Source organism: Spermophilus citellus (genome assembly GCF_964194105.1).
Source record: "Spermophilus citellus genome assembly, chromosome: 5".
NCBI classification, from domain to species: Eukaryota; Metazoa; Chordata; class Mammalia; order Rodentia; family Sciuridae; genus Spermophilus; species Spermophilus citellus.
The window spans coordinates 52,581,468-52,596,334 of NC_138186.1; the positions used below are offsets into that span (position 1 = coordinate 52,581,468).

A 14,867-nucleotide genomic window follows, 5' to 3' on the forward strand; every position below is an offset into this window, starting at 1 on the left:
ATTTTATTTTATATATATTTTTTTAAAGAGAGAGTGAGAGAGTGAGAGAGGAGAGAGAGAGAGAATTTTTAATATTTATTTTTTAGTTCTCGGCGGACACAACATCTTTGTTGGTATGTGGTGCTGAGGATCGAACCCGGGCCGCACGCATGCCAGGCGAGCGCGCTACCGCTTGAGCCACATCCCCAGCCCTGCACTTTATTTTAATCTGAGCTTTTAGCTGCTTTCCCAGAAGCTGCGGAGGTTCCTTTTAGCTCAGCCCACCATATTGCTGAGGCTGAAAGTCTCTCCAGTTTTCTTTAAGACATGAATGAGAATCTCCATTTATTCCTGTTGATTGTGTGTGTGTGTGTGTGTGTGTGTGTGTGTGTGTGTGTGTCCCAGATGTAACTTGGATTTCAGTCCTGGCTGCTGGGTACACTTTCAGAATCAAAATGTCTTCATTAAAAATCATCCCCAGAGCCAGAGTTATTTATCTGCCTGAGATGGCAGTGTTTTCCTGCAAAAAAGATATTCTGTTCCCATTCACATTCTAGCGTCATGGTAATAATAGCTATTTACCAAGCATTTAGAATCTCCAGCACTTAGAATGTGCTGGGTACTGTGCTAACTGCTTTAACGCACCATTTATTTTAATTCCCTCACAACCTTATTAAGCAGGTACCGCATTTACAATCATTTTACAAATGAGGAAATAGGGATTAGAGAGATTAAATCATCTTCTCAGGTTTATACCACAGAGGCAGCCCCGGGAATTCCTCTAAATTTCTAGGGTTTACATCTTCTCTAATCACGATTTCAGAAGTTGCTTTGTTAAGCAACATGATTGCTTTATTTTGTTATATATATTGTAGATGGAAAGAATATCTTTATTTGTTTTTATGTGGTGCTGAGGATCAAACCCAGTGCCTCACACATTCGAGGCTAGTGCTCCACCACTGAGCCCCAGCCCCAGCCCCATGATTGCTTTCTTGCTAAATTCTAGAGGTCAAGCATTCCTTTACACATTGGTCAAGAAAGTGAACTAAAGTGGCATGACAAATACAACAAGGACTTTTTATAAAATGCTATAGAGATCGTGTCACTGTGTGGTTATAACCACACTGGGTTCAGTGTCTTCTAACTCACTCATTTATACATTTATGCATTTAAATCTCTTCAATCAAATGGATAAAGGTGTATTTCCCCCAAATAATCCTTTGTATGTATTAGAACTTGGATGGAAGACCTGGTAAAGCTCTGCATATGTCGGTCACACAGTAGGAACATCCATTTGGAAAGTACCTCCCTAGGGCACAGACGCTCCTAGCATCAGCATCTGAGCACCAGGCGCTGTGTATATAACAGCCTTGCTTGTTATCTGTGTTTTTTGAAAATTTAATAGCAATTAACTTATATATAGTTGATGAGCCTTTATTTATTTATATGTGGTGCTGAGAATTGAACCCAGTGCCTCACACATGCCAGGCAAGCACTCTACCACTGAGCCCCAGCCCCAGCCCATAGCAATTAACTTTTTATTTTGAAATAATGTTGGATTTACAGAAAAGTTAAGTAAGAACGCAAACTTCTGTATGTTCTACACCTAGTTTCCCTGAGTTCACACCTGAAATAATCACAGTACACCTGTCAACACCAAGACTCCAGTGCTGGTCCATTACTATTAACTATTCTGCAGATTTTTTTTAAGAGAGGGAGGGAGGGAGGGAGGGAGAGAGAGAGAGAGAGAGAGAGAGAGAGAACTTTAATATTTTATTTTTTAGTTTTCGGCGGACACAACATTTTTGTTTATATGTGGTGCTGAGGATCGAACCCGGGCCGCACGCATGCCAGGCGAGTGCGCTACCGCTTGAGCCACATCCCCAGCCCCAATTCTGCAGATTTTATTAGAATTTCACCTGTTTTTCTACCAACAGCCTTTCTTTTTCCCTGGACCTAACCCAGGACCCCATACTGCATTTAGTGCATTCATTTTTAAACCAGTGCACTTAATATTATAATAAAATTATTTTCTGGGGCTGGGGTTGTGGCTCAGCAGTAGAGCGCTTGCCTAGCACTAGTGGGGCCCTGGTTTCGATCCTCAGCCCCACATAAAAATAAAGGCATTGTGTTGTGTCCATGTACACCTAAAAAATAAATATTTAAAAATTGTTTTCTTTGCTTCACTTTGGGATCAAATCTGAAAAGACAGTTGAGCTTCGTTTCCTATTCTGTGGGCAAAACACATAAACAAGTGGTAAAGAAACTTCCAGAATTCTTGGGCTGCTGTGGCAATTATGTTTTGACTCCTGGGTCCTGAGAGGGACCCAACGCTGTCCTCCTGACTCTGCCACATAAGGAAACCTCCACTTCCCAGCCCAACCCAGGGTCTATGTCCATTCACGGGGGGCAAGAGTTAGAAGCAGGCTTGATGGACGAAGGGCTCTGTGGTTTGCCCCACTGGACCCTGGCCAAGTGGCTTTCCTGAGCCCCCTCCCCCCGGAAAGATTCCCATCAGCCCTGACCTACACTCTAGGAATGCGGCTGGCCAGAGACGGGACAGTCGGGACAGGACAGTCGGCTCAGGACAGCCTGAGATAAACTGTGCGAATTACAAGCACCAGATGAATTGTCCAGGGGAAGTGGAGAGAGGAAGAGTGGGGAGACCAGGGAAGGCTTTATGGAAGAGGCCCATCTCAAGCTGGGCTGAGGTCAAGGTCTGAGAGATGGCAAAAAAAGTAAAAGTAGTGGGGCAGGGATTTTGCACAAAGTGCTTTCTGATCAGAGAAGACACTGAGCTGAGCTGGGAAAGGGCCTTAAGCCTGAGGAGCCCATGTGAGGAGATGGGATTTGGGTTCTGGTTGGTGCTTTAGTGAGAGGTTCCAGGACCACTGCAGCCTAAGGAGGTGACCCTACCAAACCCTGGAAGAGCAGAGCCCCACGGGCCGTCATCTCACAGTGGGAACAGGAGGCTCTGGGGGATGAAGGGAGTGTCCCTGGTGGCAGAAGCCCACTATCATGGGAACAGCGTTGGCTCTGGGGCCCTCGGGACATGGAGGCCAGCTCTGCGGCTTTCCCATTGCATAACCTTGGGCAGGTGATCAGCTGAGCCTCGGTTTCCTCATCTGTGAAGATGAGATAACTGCAGTACTACCTGAAAGGAGTGTCATGAGGATTCAATGGGGTGATGAGGCCCCAGAGCCTGGCACAGTGGCAGGCACCAAGGAGGTACCCAAAAGGGGAGCCCTGGAGAGCAGCAAGCAGCCGAGGTAGGACCAAGGCCAGTGGTTTCGTGAGGGCTGAAAGATGGGCAGCAGATCCCCCCAACAGAAGCCTCAGGCAGCTGTGGCTGTCAATCACTCCCATCAGCAAAAAAGGAGCCCTAATTATCAGAGCTGTGGGAGAGGGTGGAACCCGAGTTCCGCAGGGAGGCCTGGGCTATCTTGGCAGTGGCCCCTGATTAGAGAGACTCCCCGGTGAGGAGGTGTTCGGAGTTGACGTCTTGCATGGCAGAGGTTCACCTGCAGGTCCCTGATTGCACACACGAGACAAAGGAATGCCAAGAGTAGGCGGATGACGAATTCTCAGCTGTTGCTTCGGGCCAGTGTCCCTTCAGGAGTCTGGGGAGAATCTGGGCCCAGATGGACTTCGGGGCCCACCAACCAAAACCAGCAGAAAAAAAGAGGGGCAAGGGCCCTAAGAATATCATGAATTCCCAGAGAACTTTCTAGACACACTCCCTCTCTGGCTGGTTCGCTTTGGAGTGATCATTAAGACCCCGTGCAACGAATGTGGGGAGATTGTGCCTGGATTCTGAGGAGGAGGCTCCCTGGGACAGGTGGTACCTGAGGTAGGGAAGAGGCCTGGAGACAGGTTGCTGGAAACCCAGGAGGTGAACCTGCCAGAGGGGCTCCTGTTCCCACTGCAACCTAACAGGAGAATAATCCAAGTTTTTAGTCAGGCCTGTGTGGAGGATTATTGCTATCCACATACACACAAAAAGTATTGCTTAGATTTCATTTTGTTGTAAGTAATAAACAGGTCAGAGCTGTTTTACTTTTGACTAAAGCCTATAGTGCGTTCAGAACAGAACAGGAGAATGTTAGTTTTCACACATAAATTCTAGTTCTGCTTCTGCCAACCTAGACTGTGTAACCTAAGGTCTCTCCATCATCCATCCATCCATCCATCCATCCATCCATCCATCCATCCATTCATCCAATATTTATTGAATTTAACCTTCATTCTGGGCTGGATTTCCCATCTGTAAAATGAGAGAAATAGTCTGGATTAGTAGTTTTGACCTTGCTTCTTAAAATTATTGGCCTTTGAGGGACTTCCAAAGGAGGGGAGAGGGGCGATGGGACAGGGTGTAGGACCCCAGCTAGCTTCACCCCTGAAGTCATGTGTCCGGGTGTTGTATATATTGGGTTTCCATTTTAGATCTCTTTTGAACGAAGGGCTCCCTGACTACTTGCTGCCCAGAAGGTGCCTATGGACCTTCCAGTAGTGACACTGTAGCTTTAAGCCAAACTGTTCTTAAATCCATGCCTCTACAGTGTCAGGTAGAAATAAAATGTGAATAAACTGAGGTCATTGCCCCTGAGGGGCTAGATGTCACTGTGAGGATAAACAGATTATAAATGTGAAAGCCTGCTTGGGCAAACCTCTGTTGTGAGGATAATAATAATAATTATTATTATAGAGGAGATGGGTAGTCAAGATATACCCACAGGAAAATGCAGAATTCAGTCTGCAACTTGGGAACAGGTAGGAACCGCAGCCTCCCAGGTTCTCCATGCAGGGATTCCGAGAGTTTCCAGGGTTTTCCTGGGAATGCTTTGCTCACAGGCACCTTCCCCTGGGGCTGCTGAGCCCCGACCTCCCCTGCGCGCATCAGTGGCTGCTATCGGGGGTGGGGGGGTATGCGGAAGGTGGGGGGAGCGAGCGAGCGGGTGGTGTGGTGCCTTGCGGTGATTGGAGGAGCTGGAGGCTGTTGCTAGGTTACCAGTCCGCTGAGACCTAGACCTGGGGCCCTGCAGCCCCATCCTCCACCGCAGATCCATCCCGCCCAGCAGACCTAATTCGGGCCCTGGGAACAGGATACCCAGCAGCTTAAATTGCCAGACTCCAAATGCCAGACTTTCTAGGATTTTTCACTTAGCAGGAGGCCAGGCCGTGTGGAGGCGGGGAAGAGAAGCCCTCAGCTTTTACCTTCTAACTCATCTCGAATAGTTACTTCTCTTTCCGGACCTCAGGGTCCTTGATTGCTGACATTTATTTATTCCCTATTCGTGCATACATCTGTGTTTATTAAGTGCCTAGCTATGTCCCAGGAATGCTGGGGATAAGAAGGTGATGAGACAGAGCCCATTCTTGCCCTTGTAAAGAAGAGAAGCATTGCACATTTAAAGAAGATAAACACATACCAGATTATTCCTATCCCCTTTCTTCCCTCTCATTGATTTTTCTAGCCCCCGCTTCCCATACCAAGCCTGTACACTCCCCCAGGTTGACAGAACAGGAGGTGCAGCCAACTGGCTGTGCTGCTCTGACACAGCACCCCCTCCCTCCATGCCCCTCGGACTAGACGGTACAGAGTCAGAAACATCCAGCAGGCTGGTCCATGGCCATTTGGGGAATCACTGGCCTAATCAATATTGAATACTTACTAAAAACTGTCTGCCTCATCACCCAGTAAAGTGGGGATCCTTATCCCCCATTTTACTGATAGCAAAATTGAGGTTGAATAAAATTGTTCAACCCAGATAGCATGTGGCAAAGCTGGGACTGGAACCAAATCTGCCTGAGCTCTTTCCAAGAAATAGATGTGGTCACAGAAAAGAATGAAACTTCCCGAGTGGTTGAAACCCAAGTGCCCTTGCAAATCTCCCTACCCCGCATCTTCTTTCCTTATTTTTCCATTGAAGTTTCTTGGCACAATAGACTCATAAAACCTGGTGAGTCGGTCACACGGATCTATTTAGTTAATTCTGTTGCTTATCCATCTATCAGGGATGACCTTGCTCCAAGCTTTTATTGGGTGATTAAGTCCAGTAGCTTTTTCCCTGGGAACATCTCCGTCACCCTTAGGTGTTGTCTTTCCTTTGTTCACACACTGAGCACCCATAAAATGTCCCAGGACACTGGGTGGCACAGAGAGCATGGCCCCTGGGGGATTCCCAGCCTGGAGGGAAGGTTTCTATGGGCAAAGCACAGTGGCAGCCATTGAGAAGAGAGGGAGAATCTCCTCGGAGCAGAAATGGACGTGACTAGTGTAGGCTGGGGCTGTGAGCAGCCAATCTTGAGCTTCCTGACCAGGACACATCAGGCCAGGGATGCTACTTTTGAATCCCATCTTGCTGTGGTCACTGTGGGTCCCTGCATCCCACAGCCTGGCAGCCTGCAGCTTGGAAGGAGGCATTTAAGTGGGAGAAGGTTCTGGAAAGCACACAGATGCATAGAGAAGTGAGCTAAATTTATCCCTCCTCTCAGAACCCAGGAATTGCTGTGCTGAACACTTGCTTTCTACCAATGGAGAACTGTCTGACCAGAAGATTTAGTTATTTCTCCCCCAGGTGGGAAAAGAGAGGGGGAAAGGAGGGAGTAGAAGAGAGAAAGAGACCCAGGGGATACAGTTAGAGACTCCAAAGATTGAGACAGAGACTTGGAGAGAAGCACAAAGATGCAGAGAGAAAGGTATCCTTTGGTTCGTGGCTCAAGTAAGCAGCAAGAAAGAATTTGAAGCCGAGCCCCAGACTGGGAAAATCAGACATCTTGCCTCTCCATCCCCCCTTGGCCACCTGGCTCGGGCTGTGGCATTGCTAATTTCCAGATTGGACCATTTTCAGACATAAGTTCTTTGGGAACGTCAATACTGTTTCCATTGTCTTGGCTGCTTCCTGTCACCTGCCCCCACCCCTGAATAGCTGAGAGTTGACAGGAAATGAATAACATACTAAGCCACAATTGAATAAGCCTTGCAAGGTATTAAAAATGCATACCTTTGACCCAGCATTCTAGGAATTCATCCTCAGGAAAACAATTAAGGACTTGGGCAAAGAATGTAGGTTGAGATTGTTCATCACAGCATTATTTAGAAAGGTCAAAAAGCCAAGAAAAAAGGAAACAAACTAATTAGCCAAACCCCCTGTAGGGGACCTGCTCCATAAATACTGGTATAATCTTATAAAGCTTTCCTCACTGTTTTTAAAATTACATTATAAGTAGATATTTATTGACTGGGAAAAAACACAATATATTGGTTGGAAAAAGCAAATCATAAATAGTGGATATAGCATGGCTTCCTATAAGTTAGAATAAAAATAAAATCGAGAGTCTGAGAGGCCAAGTGGTAATCTCTGGGTGGAGGAATTCTAAGACATTTTGGTGTTTTTTGTTTTGTTTTGTTTTGCTTATCTGCATTTTCTAAAATTATTTTTTCCATCATGAGCAGGTCTGATCTGTGTGTCAAGAACAAATATCATTTCAACCATCCCAGTGGTGCCTCTGCCAGAAGCCAGGCTGAATCAGGGCTCCTGGCCCCAGGCACTGGGAAAGGTCATTGAACTTTGAAGGTGGTAGACGCTCATTAAGAATTCCAAAAACAGTGTCCCCAACCTGGTTTGACTCCCTATCCCAACCGGTCTTGCAGGAGAGATCTCAGTGACCCAACAGCGTGGTGTCCAAACCTGCTTCATAACCTGCCCCTGAGTCAGCAACACCCGCCCTGGGGGGAAACACTGCACCTGTCGGAACAGGGTGACGCTGAGCTGGCTGGCACTGCAGGGCTCCCCACCTCCCGGGAGCGCTGTCCCTGGTGATGGCTGCGATGTGGGGTTGCTTGCTCAGGCCGGTCGATACTACACAGATGCAGGTGCGATGCTGAATGCTGGCAAGAGAAGGGCGTCACCATGGCAACCCAGGCTCCCCCCAGCCTCTTCATCCCTGGGATCATTCCAGAACCCAGGGGGTTTTCAAAGACTAGGTTTTGGAGTCAGAAAAACTACTGCCTGGTGTCTGGCCTGCTTTTCTCTGCTTCCGTTTCCACATCTATAAAATGGTCTTGCAGTGTCTTACCTTGCCCATCCCCAGGACTGGTGTGGAATAAGCTGTGAATTGGAAATCATGAGAGGAGAAGCATCCCTGTTCGGTTTGTTCCCACAGCTGGGTATGACCTGGGGCAACTCACTTAACCCCTCTGGCTCAGCTGCTCTATGGATGAACAGGAGAGTAAGGACACACCGTGGTGACTTCCTGGAGATATGTTGCAAGGTGCCTTTAGAATCTCAAAGTTGGAAGGACTCCTCACCCTCTGCCCATGCAGGAAGCCTTTCAATAAGCTCTCCGACAGAGGTGCTTATCTAACCTCTGCTTGGTTACCTCCTGTGACAGAGAGCTCACAACCGCACAGCTTCCCAAGTAGCTATGACATGACATTAACTTTAAGAAAGGTCTTCTGTGGAGGCCGTCTTACCATCAAATATTTGTTAAAGGTCTGGCACTTTGGCTTATTGCACATGTTGATCATGCACAGGGCCCTTTGAGGCCCTGGGTTCAATCCCCAGCACCACCCTCCTTACCCACCCCCCCCAAAAAAAACTTGTTTAAAAGATTTAGCAATCCTTTTCGGAGCTATTTCCACCCTGATTCCACCCTGAGAGAGTGTGAGAGAACGCAGCCTCTGATTGGAAGGTTTCTGGCATCCTCTACTCCCATGATCTCTGCTCCCACCAAGCCAACCATAGCCGATCGCGGTCAGAGAGCTGGAAGTGTGGGTCGGGTTCTGTCACAGCCTAGCCTTGGGCTCTGGGTCCAGGGGCTTTGCTCACACGCACAGTGGCCCATTCCCGAGAGCTCTGGCCTTCTCTGTTCTAGGCTTTCACATTATCAGAGGTCACTCAGGACCTCTCCTGGCCGCTGGCCACAGGCCCTGGGTGAAGCCGCCCCCTGTCCTCTGCTTCCCCCACAGAAGTGTACCTCAGGTTCCTGAACAAGGGTCTGGCCGAGGTGAAGAGGTTCTTCCTGGGGCCTTTGTCCCCATCCTGCAAGATGGTGCAGATGATGCGGCAGTTCCTGTACAAGGTCCTGCCCGAGGACTCCTACAAGTTCGCCTCCGGGAAGCTCCACGTGGGCCTCACCCGCTTCACGGACGGAGAGAGCGTGGTGGTCTCCGAGTACACGTCCAAGGAGGAGCTCATCGAGGCAAGGCCCAGGACTTAGGACGCCACGTCGGGTGGAGGAGGCCGCCCAGCTCTGCACAGCCCGGGTGGCCCCCGACTTCCTTCCTTCCTTCTCCTCCCACCTCCCGGTCCTTGCTGTCCTTCCCATCTGGCATCTCCTCTGCCAGGAGCCTCGTTAGACGGACACAGAGAGACCTAAGGGCAGCCAGGCGGCCCCGTGCTGGACTCCCACGTCCCTGGGGGCTCTGCTGTCCTTCCCCTCTGCGCGCCCCGCCGTCTGGGCTAATCCTGGAGCTCCTTCAGGACACCCGGCCTGGTCGCTGCTCCTCCTGAATTACCCCCAGTTTGTGGAAACGGTCAGGCAGAGCTTCCCTCCGTGTCCCCCTGCACTATCCCGTGGCAGGAGGTTACCACTCCCGGGTTCTCACTTGGAAACTGCACACGCATCCCGACAGCCACCGCGCTGAGCTCACCAATTCAGATTTTAGTTATGAATCACTATTGCTGGGCTGTGCAGCAAATATGCCCAATTTTCTTTCAGGACAAAGGGGCTATGCCTCAGGGCCTTCCTTCCCCCAATCAGGGCCTTGCTACCGCACCCTCACTTCCTCTTCCTGGCCCGATCCTGGGGCGAACAGGCAACGGACAGCTCATGTCCCCCTGGGTTATCACTGTATTCTTCTAGTCCTGCCCTCTCAGGCCCACATTCCTACTTCATCTCCTACTGCCATGATCTTCTCTCCCTGTCCCCACCTCCTGCTCCTACCAAGACAACCATAGCAGACCACACCCAAGCCAGGCCCCAGGGCCTTTGCACCTGCTTGCCCTCTGTCTGGGTTTCCTTCCTGCCTGCCCTGCTTTCCCTACAAGGGCACTTTCCTTCATCGCCTCCTGCCCTGCCCTGCTCTGCATCCTTCTTTGGGGCCAAAAAGCTATGCTCACCTCCCTGTGTACACCTGTCACCCCACTGCACTGTGTCCTCCCTACTCCTCCCTGTCTGTGAGTATTTCCACCCCTCTGAGTCCAGGGCCTGGCCCAGGGCAGATGCGGGTTAATGGTAACTGAATCCCACTGGATTCAGGGAAGGTTGGCATCCCCTGGGGTCCTGGTGATATTGAGGCCACTCTCTCCCTTTCAAGCTGGGTCATCAGGCCCCAATTGACCAAGGAGGTCACCAAGGACCCAGCTAGTTAGGGCCAAGCCAGGTTCTGCTTCCCAGACTAGCACCTGTGCCCCAGGCTTAAGGAAGTGGGGCTGGGGGTGGCCAACTGACCAGTGGCCTCCAGGTGAGTCCCCCATCTCCAGGTCCGGTCACACCTCAGCCCTGCTCTCCCCCCAGGCCCTGTACTGCAGCTGCTTCGTCCCCGTGTACTGCGGCTTCATCCCCCCGACCTACCGCGGCGTGGTGAGTGCTCCTAGTGCTGAGAGGGACGAGCGGGACCCAGGGTACCTTGGGGTCATCCCTGTGACCCACATCTGGGAAGGCAGAAGGGTGGTCTCGAGTTGCAAAGTGTCTCCCCTCTGAATTCCCCACGTCGGTGGTTTCGGGGTTTTAAGATGAGCCTCCCCGACGGGCGCGGCTGCTGTCTGGGCTCACCAGCCGTCCAGAGCCGGCAAACCAAGGCTCGGCCTTCGGATTTTCCCAGACTCAACAGACGGATCCTGGGACTCTGGGACCTGGGAACTTGAGCGATGGGGATCTTTGGAGCTTTGTGAGCCGGTGCCCAGAGAACCTCTGGCGACCCTCTGAATCCCTCGGAGGAGGATCTCATAAAACCAGCCAGACTCTGATCCATGGTGTTTGGGGAGGGCCGAGAGTCTGTGCCTCTAACCTGCCCCCGGGGACCTCGTGCTGCTGGGTCACCAGCCACACTCTGAACAGTGAGGGCCCAACCCATGCCCTCCTCTGTCTAGAGAGAGTGAGGTTCAGGGAAGGCCCTAGGTGGCAGACAGCTCCTTTTCAGGCCCCCCAGTGTCCGAGCCTCTGTCCTTGTCCTGCTTTGTTCAGTTCATAGAAACAGAAGCCCCAGAGGGAGGGGACGTGAGGCTGGGCCCCGCCAGGCTGTGCCGGGAGGCAGGGTCTCTAGCTTCCCACTCTCAGGCCTGGGAGCCCCGTCTCAGCACCATTCAGATGCCTGAGCAGAGGGTGAGCAGGGTCCGAGCACTGGGCTAGGAGTCCAAGGCCACCGTTTAGCCACCAAGTGACCTTGGGCACATCGCTGGCCCACAGCATCTTGGTTTCAAGGCTTGTCCCTAAGGCTCTTCTGGACTTGCTGTCCCATGGTCCCAATCCCTTGGTGCCCTCCTGGTGGGGGATGAGACTCGGGGCCTCAGACAGCATGTCTCACTCCCCCAGAGGTACATCGACGGGGGCTTCACAGGCATGCAGCCCTGCTCCTTCTGGACCGACTCCATCACCATCTCCACCTTCAGCGGGCAGCAGGACATCTGTCCCCGGGACTGCCCGGCCATCTTCCACGACTTCCGCATGTTCAACTGCTCCTTCCAGTTCTCCCTGGAGAACATCACCCGCATGACCCACGCCCTCTTCCCCCCGGACCTGGTGGTGAGGGGCAGGAGGGGTCTGGGGCGAGAGCGCGGGACCGGGGTGGGATGGCTGTGGGGTGGGCCACTCAGGGTCCACCTCCCCTGGAAGAGCCACCCACTTCCTCCAAGAGCCTGCATCCTGGCCAGGGGCTGGCCACAGGCGACCCCAGCCCCGAGCTCTTCCAAACCCAGCGTCCTCCCCTGCAGCGCAGCGCCATGTCAGCAGCACTGACGGCGGGGGGCTGATGGGGGGACCGCCTGCGCTCTGACGTCAGGGTGCCACAGCTGGGCTCAGCAAGCCGGGGCCTAGGTGGCCTCAACCAGCTTGTCCCTTGATTCTGTGCAGCCCGAGGCTGTGGGTGGTTTTCCATTTTTAAAGTTCTGTTTAGAAAAAAATAATAATAACAGAAGGAGAGCATGTGGCAGAGACCATGCAGCCAGCAAAGCCCCAGAAATTGACTAGAAAAACCCTGATGGGCAAAGCCTCAGGAAATCACCCCACCATCTATCCTCTGCATAGATGCTATTACTGTCGCCATGTTACAGTCGAAGAAACTGAGGCTCTGAGGGGCTTCCTGTCACACAGCTAATAAAAGGTCACATTGGAGCTTGAACCCAAACTCCAAATTCTCCTCTTCATGTGGCCTGAAGGCATCTTCTCTGAAACTCCCAGGAACTTCTCACCCCTTATTTATTTTTTTTTAATTTAATTTGTTCTCTTTAGTTACACATGACAGTAGGATGTGTTTGACATATCAGACATACAAGGAGTATAACTTCCCATTCCTGTGGTTGTACATGGTGTGGGTTACACTGGTTGTGTATTCATATATGACCAGAGGAAAGTTCTGTCTGATTCATTCTATTGTCTTTCCTATTCCCATCCCCCGCCTTCCCTTTATTCCCCTTTGTCTAATCCAAAGTACTTCTATTGTCCCCCACCCCTTTATTGTGAGTCATATCAGAGAGAACGTTCTGCCTTTGGCTTTTTGGGATTGGCTTATTTCATTTAGCATAATAGTCTTCAGTTACATCCATTTACTGGCAAATGCCATAATTTCATTATTCTTTATGGCTGAGTAATATTCCATTGTGTGTATATACACCATATTTTCTTAAACCATTCATCTGTTGAAGGGCACCTAGGTTGGTTCCGTAGCTTGGCTATTGTTCTCACCCTTTCTTGCCAGGGGAGGCTGGTGATGTGCTGTGAGGGGAGGGACACCCTAACACGGCATGCCTAGGGACCAGGATCAGGAATTGCTCCTTGGTTCCTTGTAGATGGTGAGGGATGGGACACTGGATGAGTACACTCTGAAGAGCCCACAAGTAAAGTTCAGGAGCAATGCAAGTGGCTGCTCTTGGTGGAGAGGGGACCATGGCTCTGTTGATCGCTGCAGCCTGGTTATTTTCTGGTGCCCACCCCCAGATCCTGCAGGATTACTACTACCGAGGCTACGAGGACACAGTGATGTATTTGAGGAGGCTGAGTAAGTACCTGTGGGACCCCAGGAGGGGGGAGGTGGAGGACTGGAGAGGAAGGGCTGAGTTGAGGGACAGTGCCCCACCTTTGTGGCCTGGAAAGACGGAAATGGAGACAAGGGCTTGACAAAGGTCACTGTGGCCACAAATAAGGATCAGACCCCCGTGGAAAGGGGGCTGTGGGTCTGATCATGGGACAGGGCCTGAGGCATCTCCAGGGTACCTATGAGTCTAAGAACCATGTCTAGGAGCTGCACAGTCCAGTCTCCCTGGAGAAGTTTCTTTTCATTCCATTCCTTCTCTTCCACTTTAGTCTTTCCAATAAGGTCATGTTGTTATTGAGAACTAGAGGGGACTAGAGATATTCATGGAAGACGGAGCACAATCCAGAGAGGAGAGGCCTTGCCCTATGCTGGTCCGGAAGGGTGGTCCCTGCACTCGTGTCCCTCTGTGCATCCTCAGGGTGGTGGGATGATTCCAAGGACCTGTGTGAAATGCTCTCGCCCCAGGAAGGCCACCAGATGTCTTTGTTATAAGAAATGAAAAGAGCCAGGAGCAGGGGTGCCCGCCTGTGATCCCAGGGACTCAGGAGGCCAAGGCAGAAGGCTCACGAGTTCAAGGCCAGCCTTGGCAACTTAGACCTTGTTTCAAAACAGAAAATAAGAAGGAGTGGGGATGTAGCTCAGAGGCAGAGCACCCACCTAGCACGCCCAGGCCTTGGGTTCTTTTTCCAGGACTGCAAAACCCAAAAACCTTCAGGGATGAGATTAAGGATTCAATGGAATTTTCTTTCTAGGATTTGTTCACTTTTTTTTCCTTCTTCAAAGTAGTTCCTACATTTTTCAGTACCTCTTGCCCTATGTCTTTACTTTCTCCTGGATCCTTTCTCCTAACAAGGGGGCCCAGGACGTTGGAAAGAACTGGACAGTACATGAGCTCAGAAGGCAAGTAGCCCTGGGTCCCTCCCATCCCTGCTCCCATGTCAAACTGTGTGATCTTGGGAAAATCACTTTCCCTCTCTGAACCTTTGCTTCCTAATCTATTTTTTAAAAAGAGCTTAGGGACTGAGGTTTTGGCTCAGTGGTAGAGTGCTTGCCTAGCATGTGTGAGGTACTGGGTTTGATCCTCAGCACCACCTAAAAATAAATAAATAAAATAAAATAAAGGTGTTGTGTCCATCTACAACTAAAAAAAAATATTTTTTTATCAAAGGGTGGAGTTTAGGTGCTAGAGCCCAACACCTACTTGACTGTAGGATCTTGAGAAGGTAACTCATCTTCTGGGGCCTCAGTTTTCTCATCTGTAAAAGGAGGCTAATCTTGGAGCCTAGCTCAGAGACTGACTGAAGGATTAAAGGATTGGAGCACACAAGGCCTGAGACCAGAGCTCAGATGGGTGGTGGCACTTACTGAGGACACCACAGCAGCAGTCAATTAATCCCACTGCCCCCTCTGGCCTTGGTGAAAGGCCCACTTGTTACCCATCCAAAGCACAGATGCCACCTCATGTGGACTCCCTCTGACAGCCCCCTCTTCCTCCACATTTATTCTGGTGACAGCTGGGACGATTGGAGCCCAAGGGTCTGAAACATAGATGACCCCAGGAGTATGGGTGGGGAATGGAAGGAGGCTCAGTGACCGAGCTCGAGCTCTGCAACAGGAGGGGTGGCAAGCCTCC

General features: G+C 50.7%; 1 protein-coding gene across 1 annotated transcript in view; it reads left to right on the forward strand.

The window, feature by feature from the left end:
- The window catches only part of PNPLA1 (patatin like domain 1, omega-hydroxyceramide transacylase), a gene marked incomplete at both ends in the record, with an annotated part of 38,498 nt that overhangs the window by 10,516 nt on the left and 13,115 nt on the right, over positions 1-14,867 (forward strand). Inside the window, 4 exon segments of the mRNA XM_081293749.1 lie at positions 8,951-9,183; positions 10,501-10,566; positions 11,518-11,727; positions 13,138-13,198. Of these exon segments, the coding sequence (XP_081149875.1) occupies positions 8,951-9,183; positions 10,501-10,566; positions 11,518-11,727; positions 13,138-13,198 (570 nt within the window).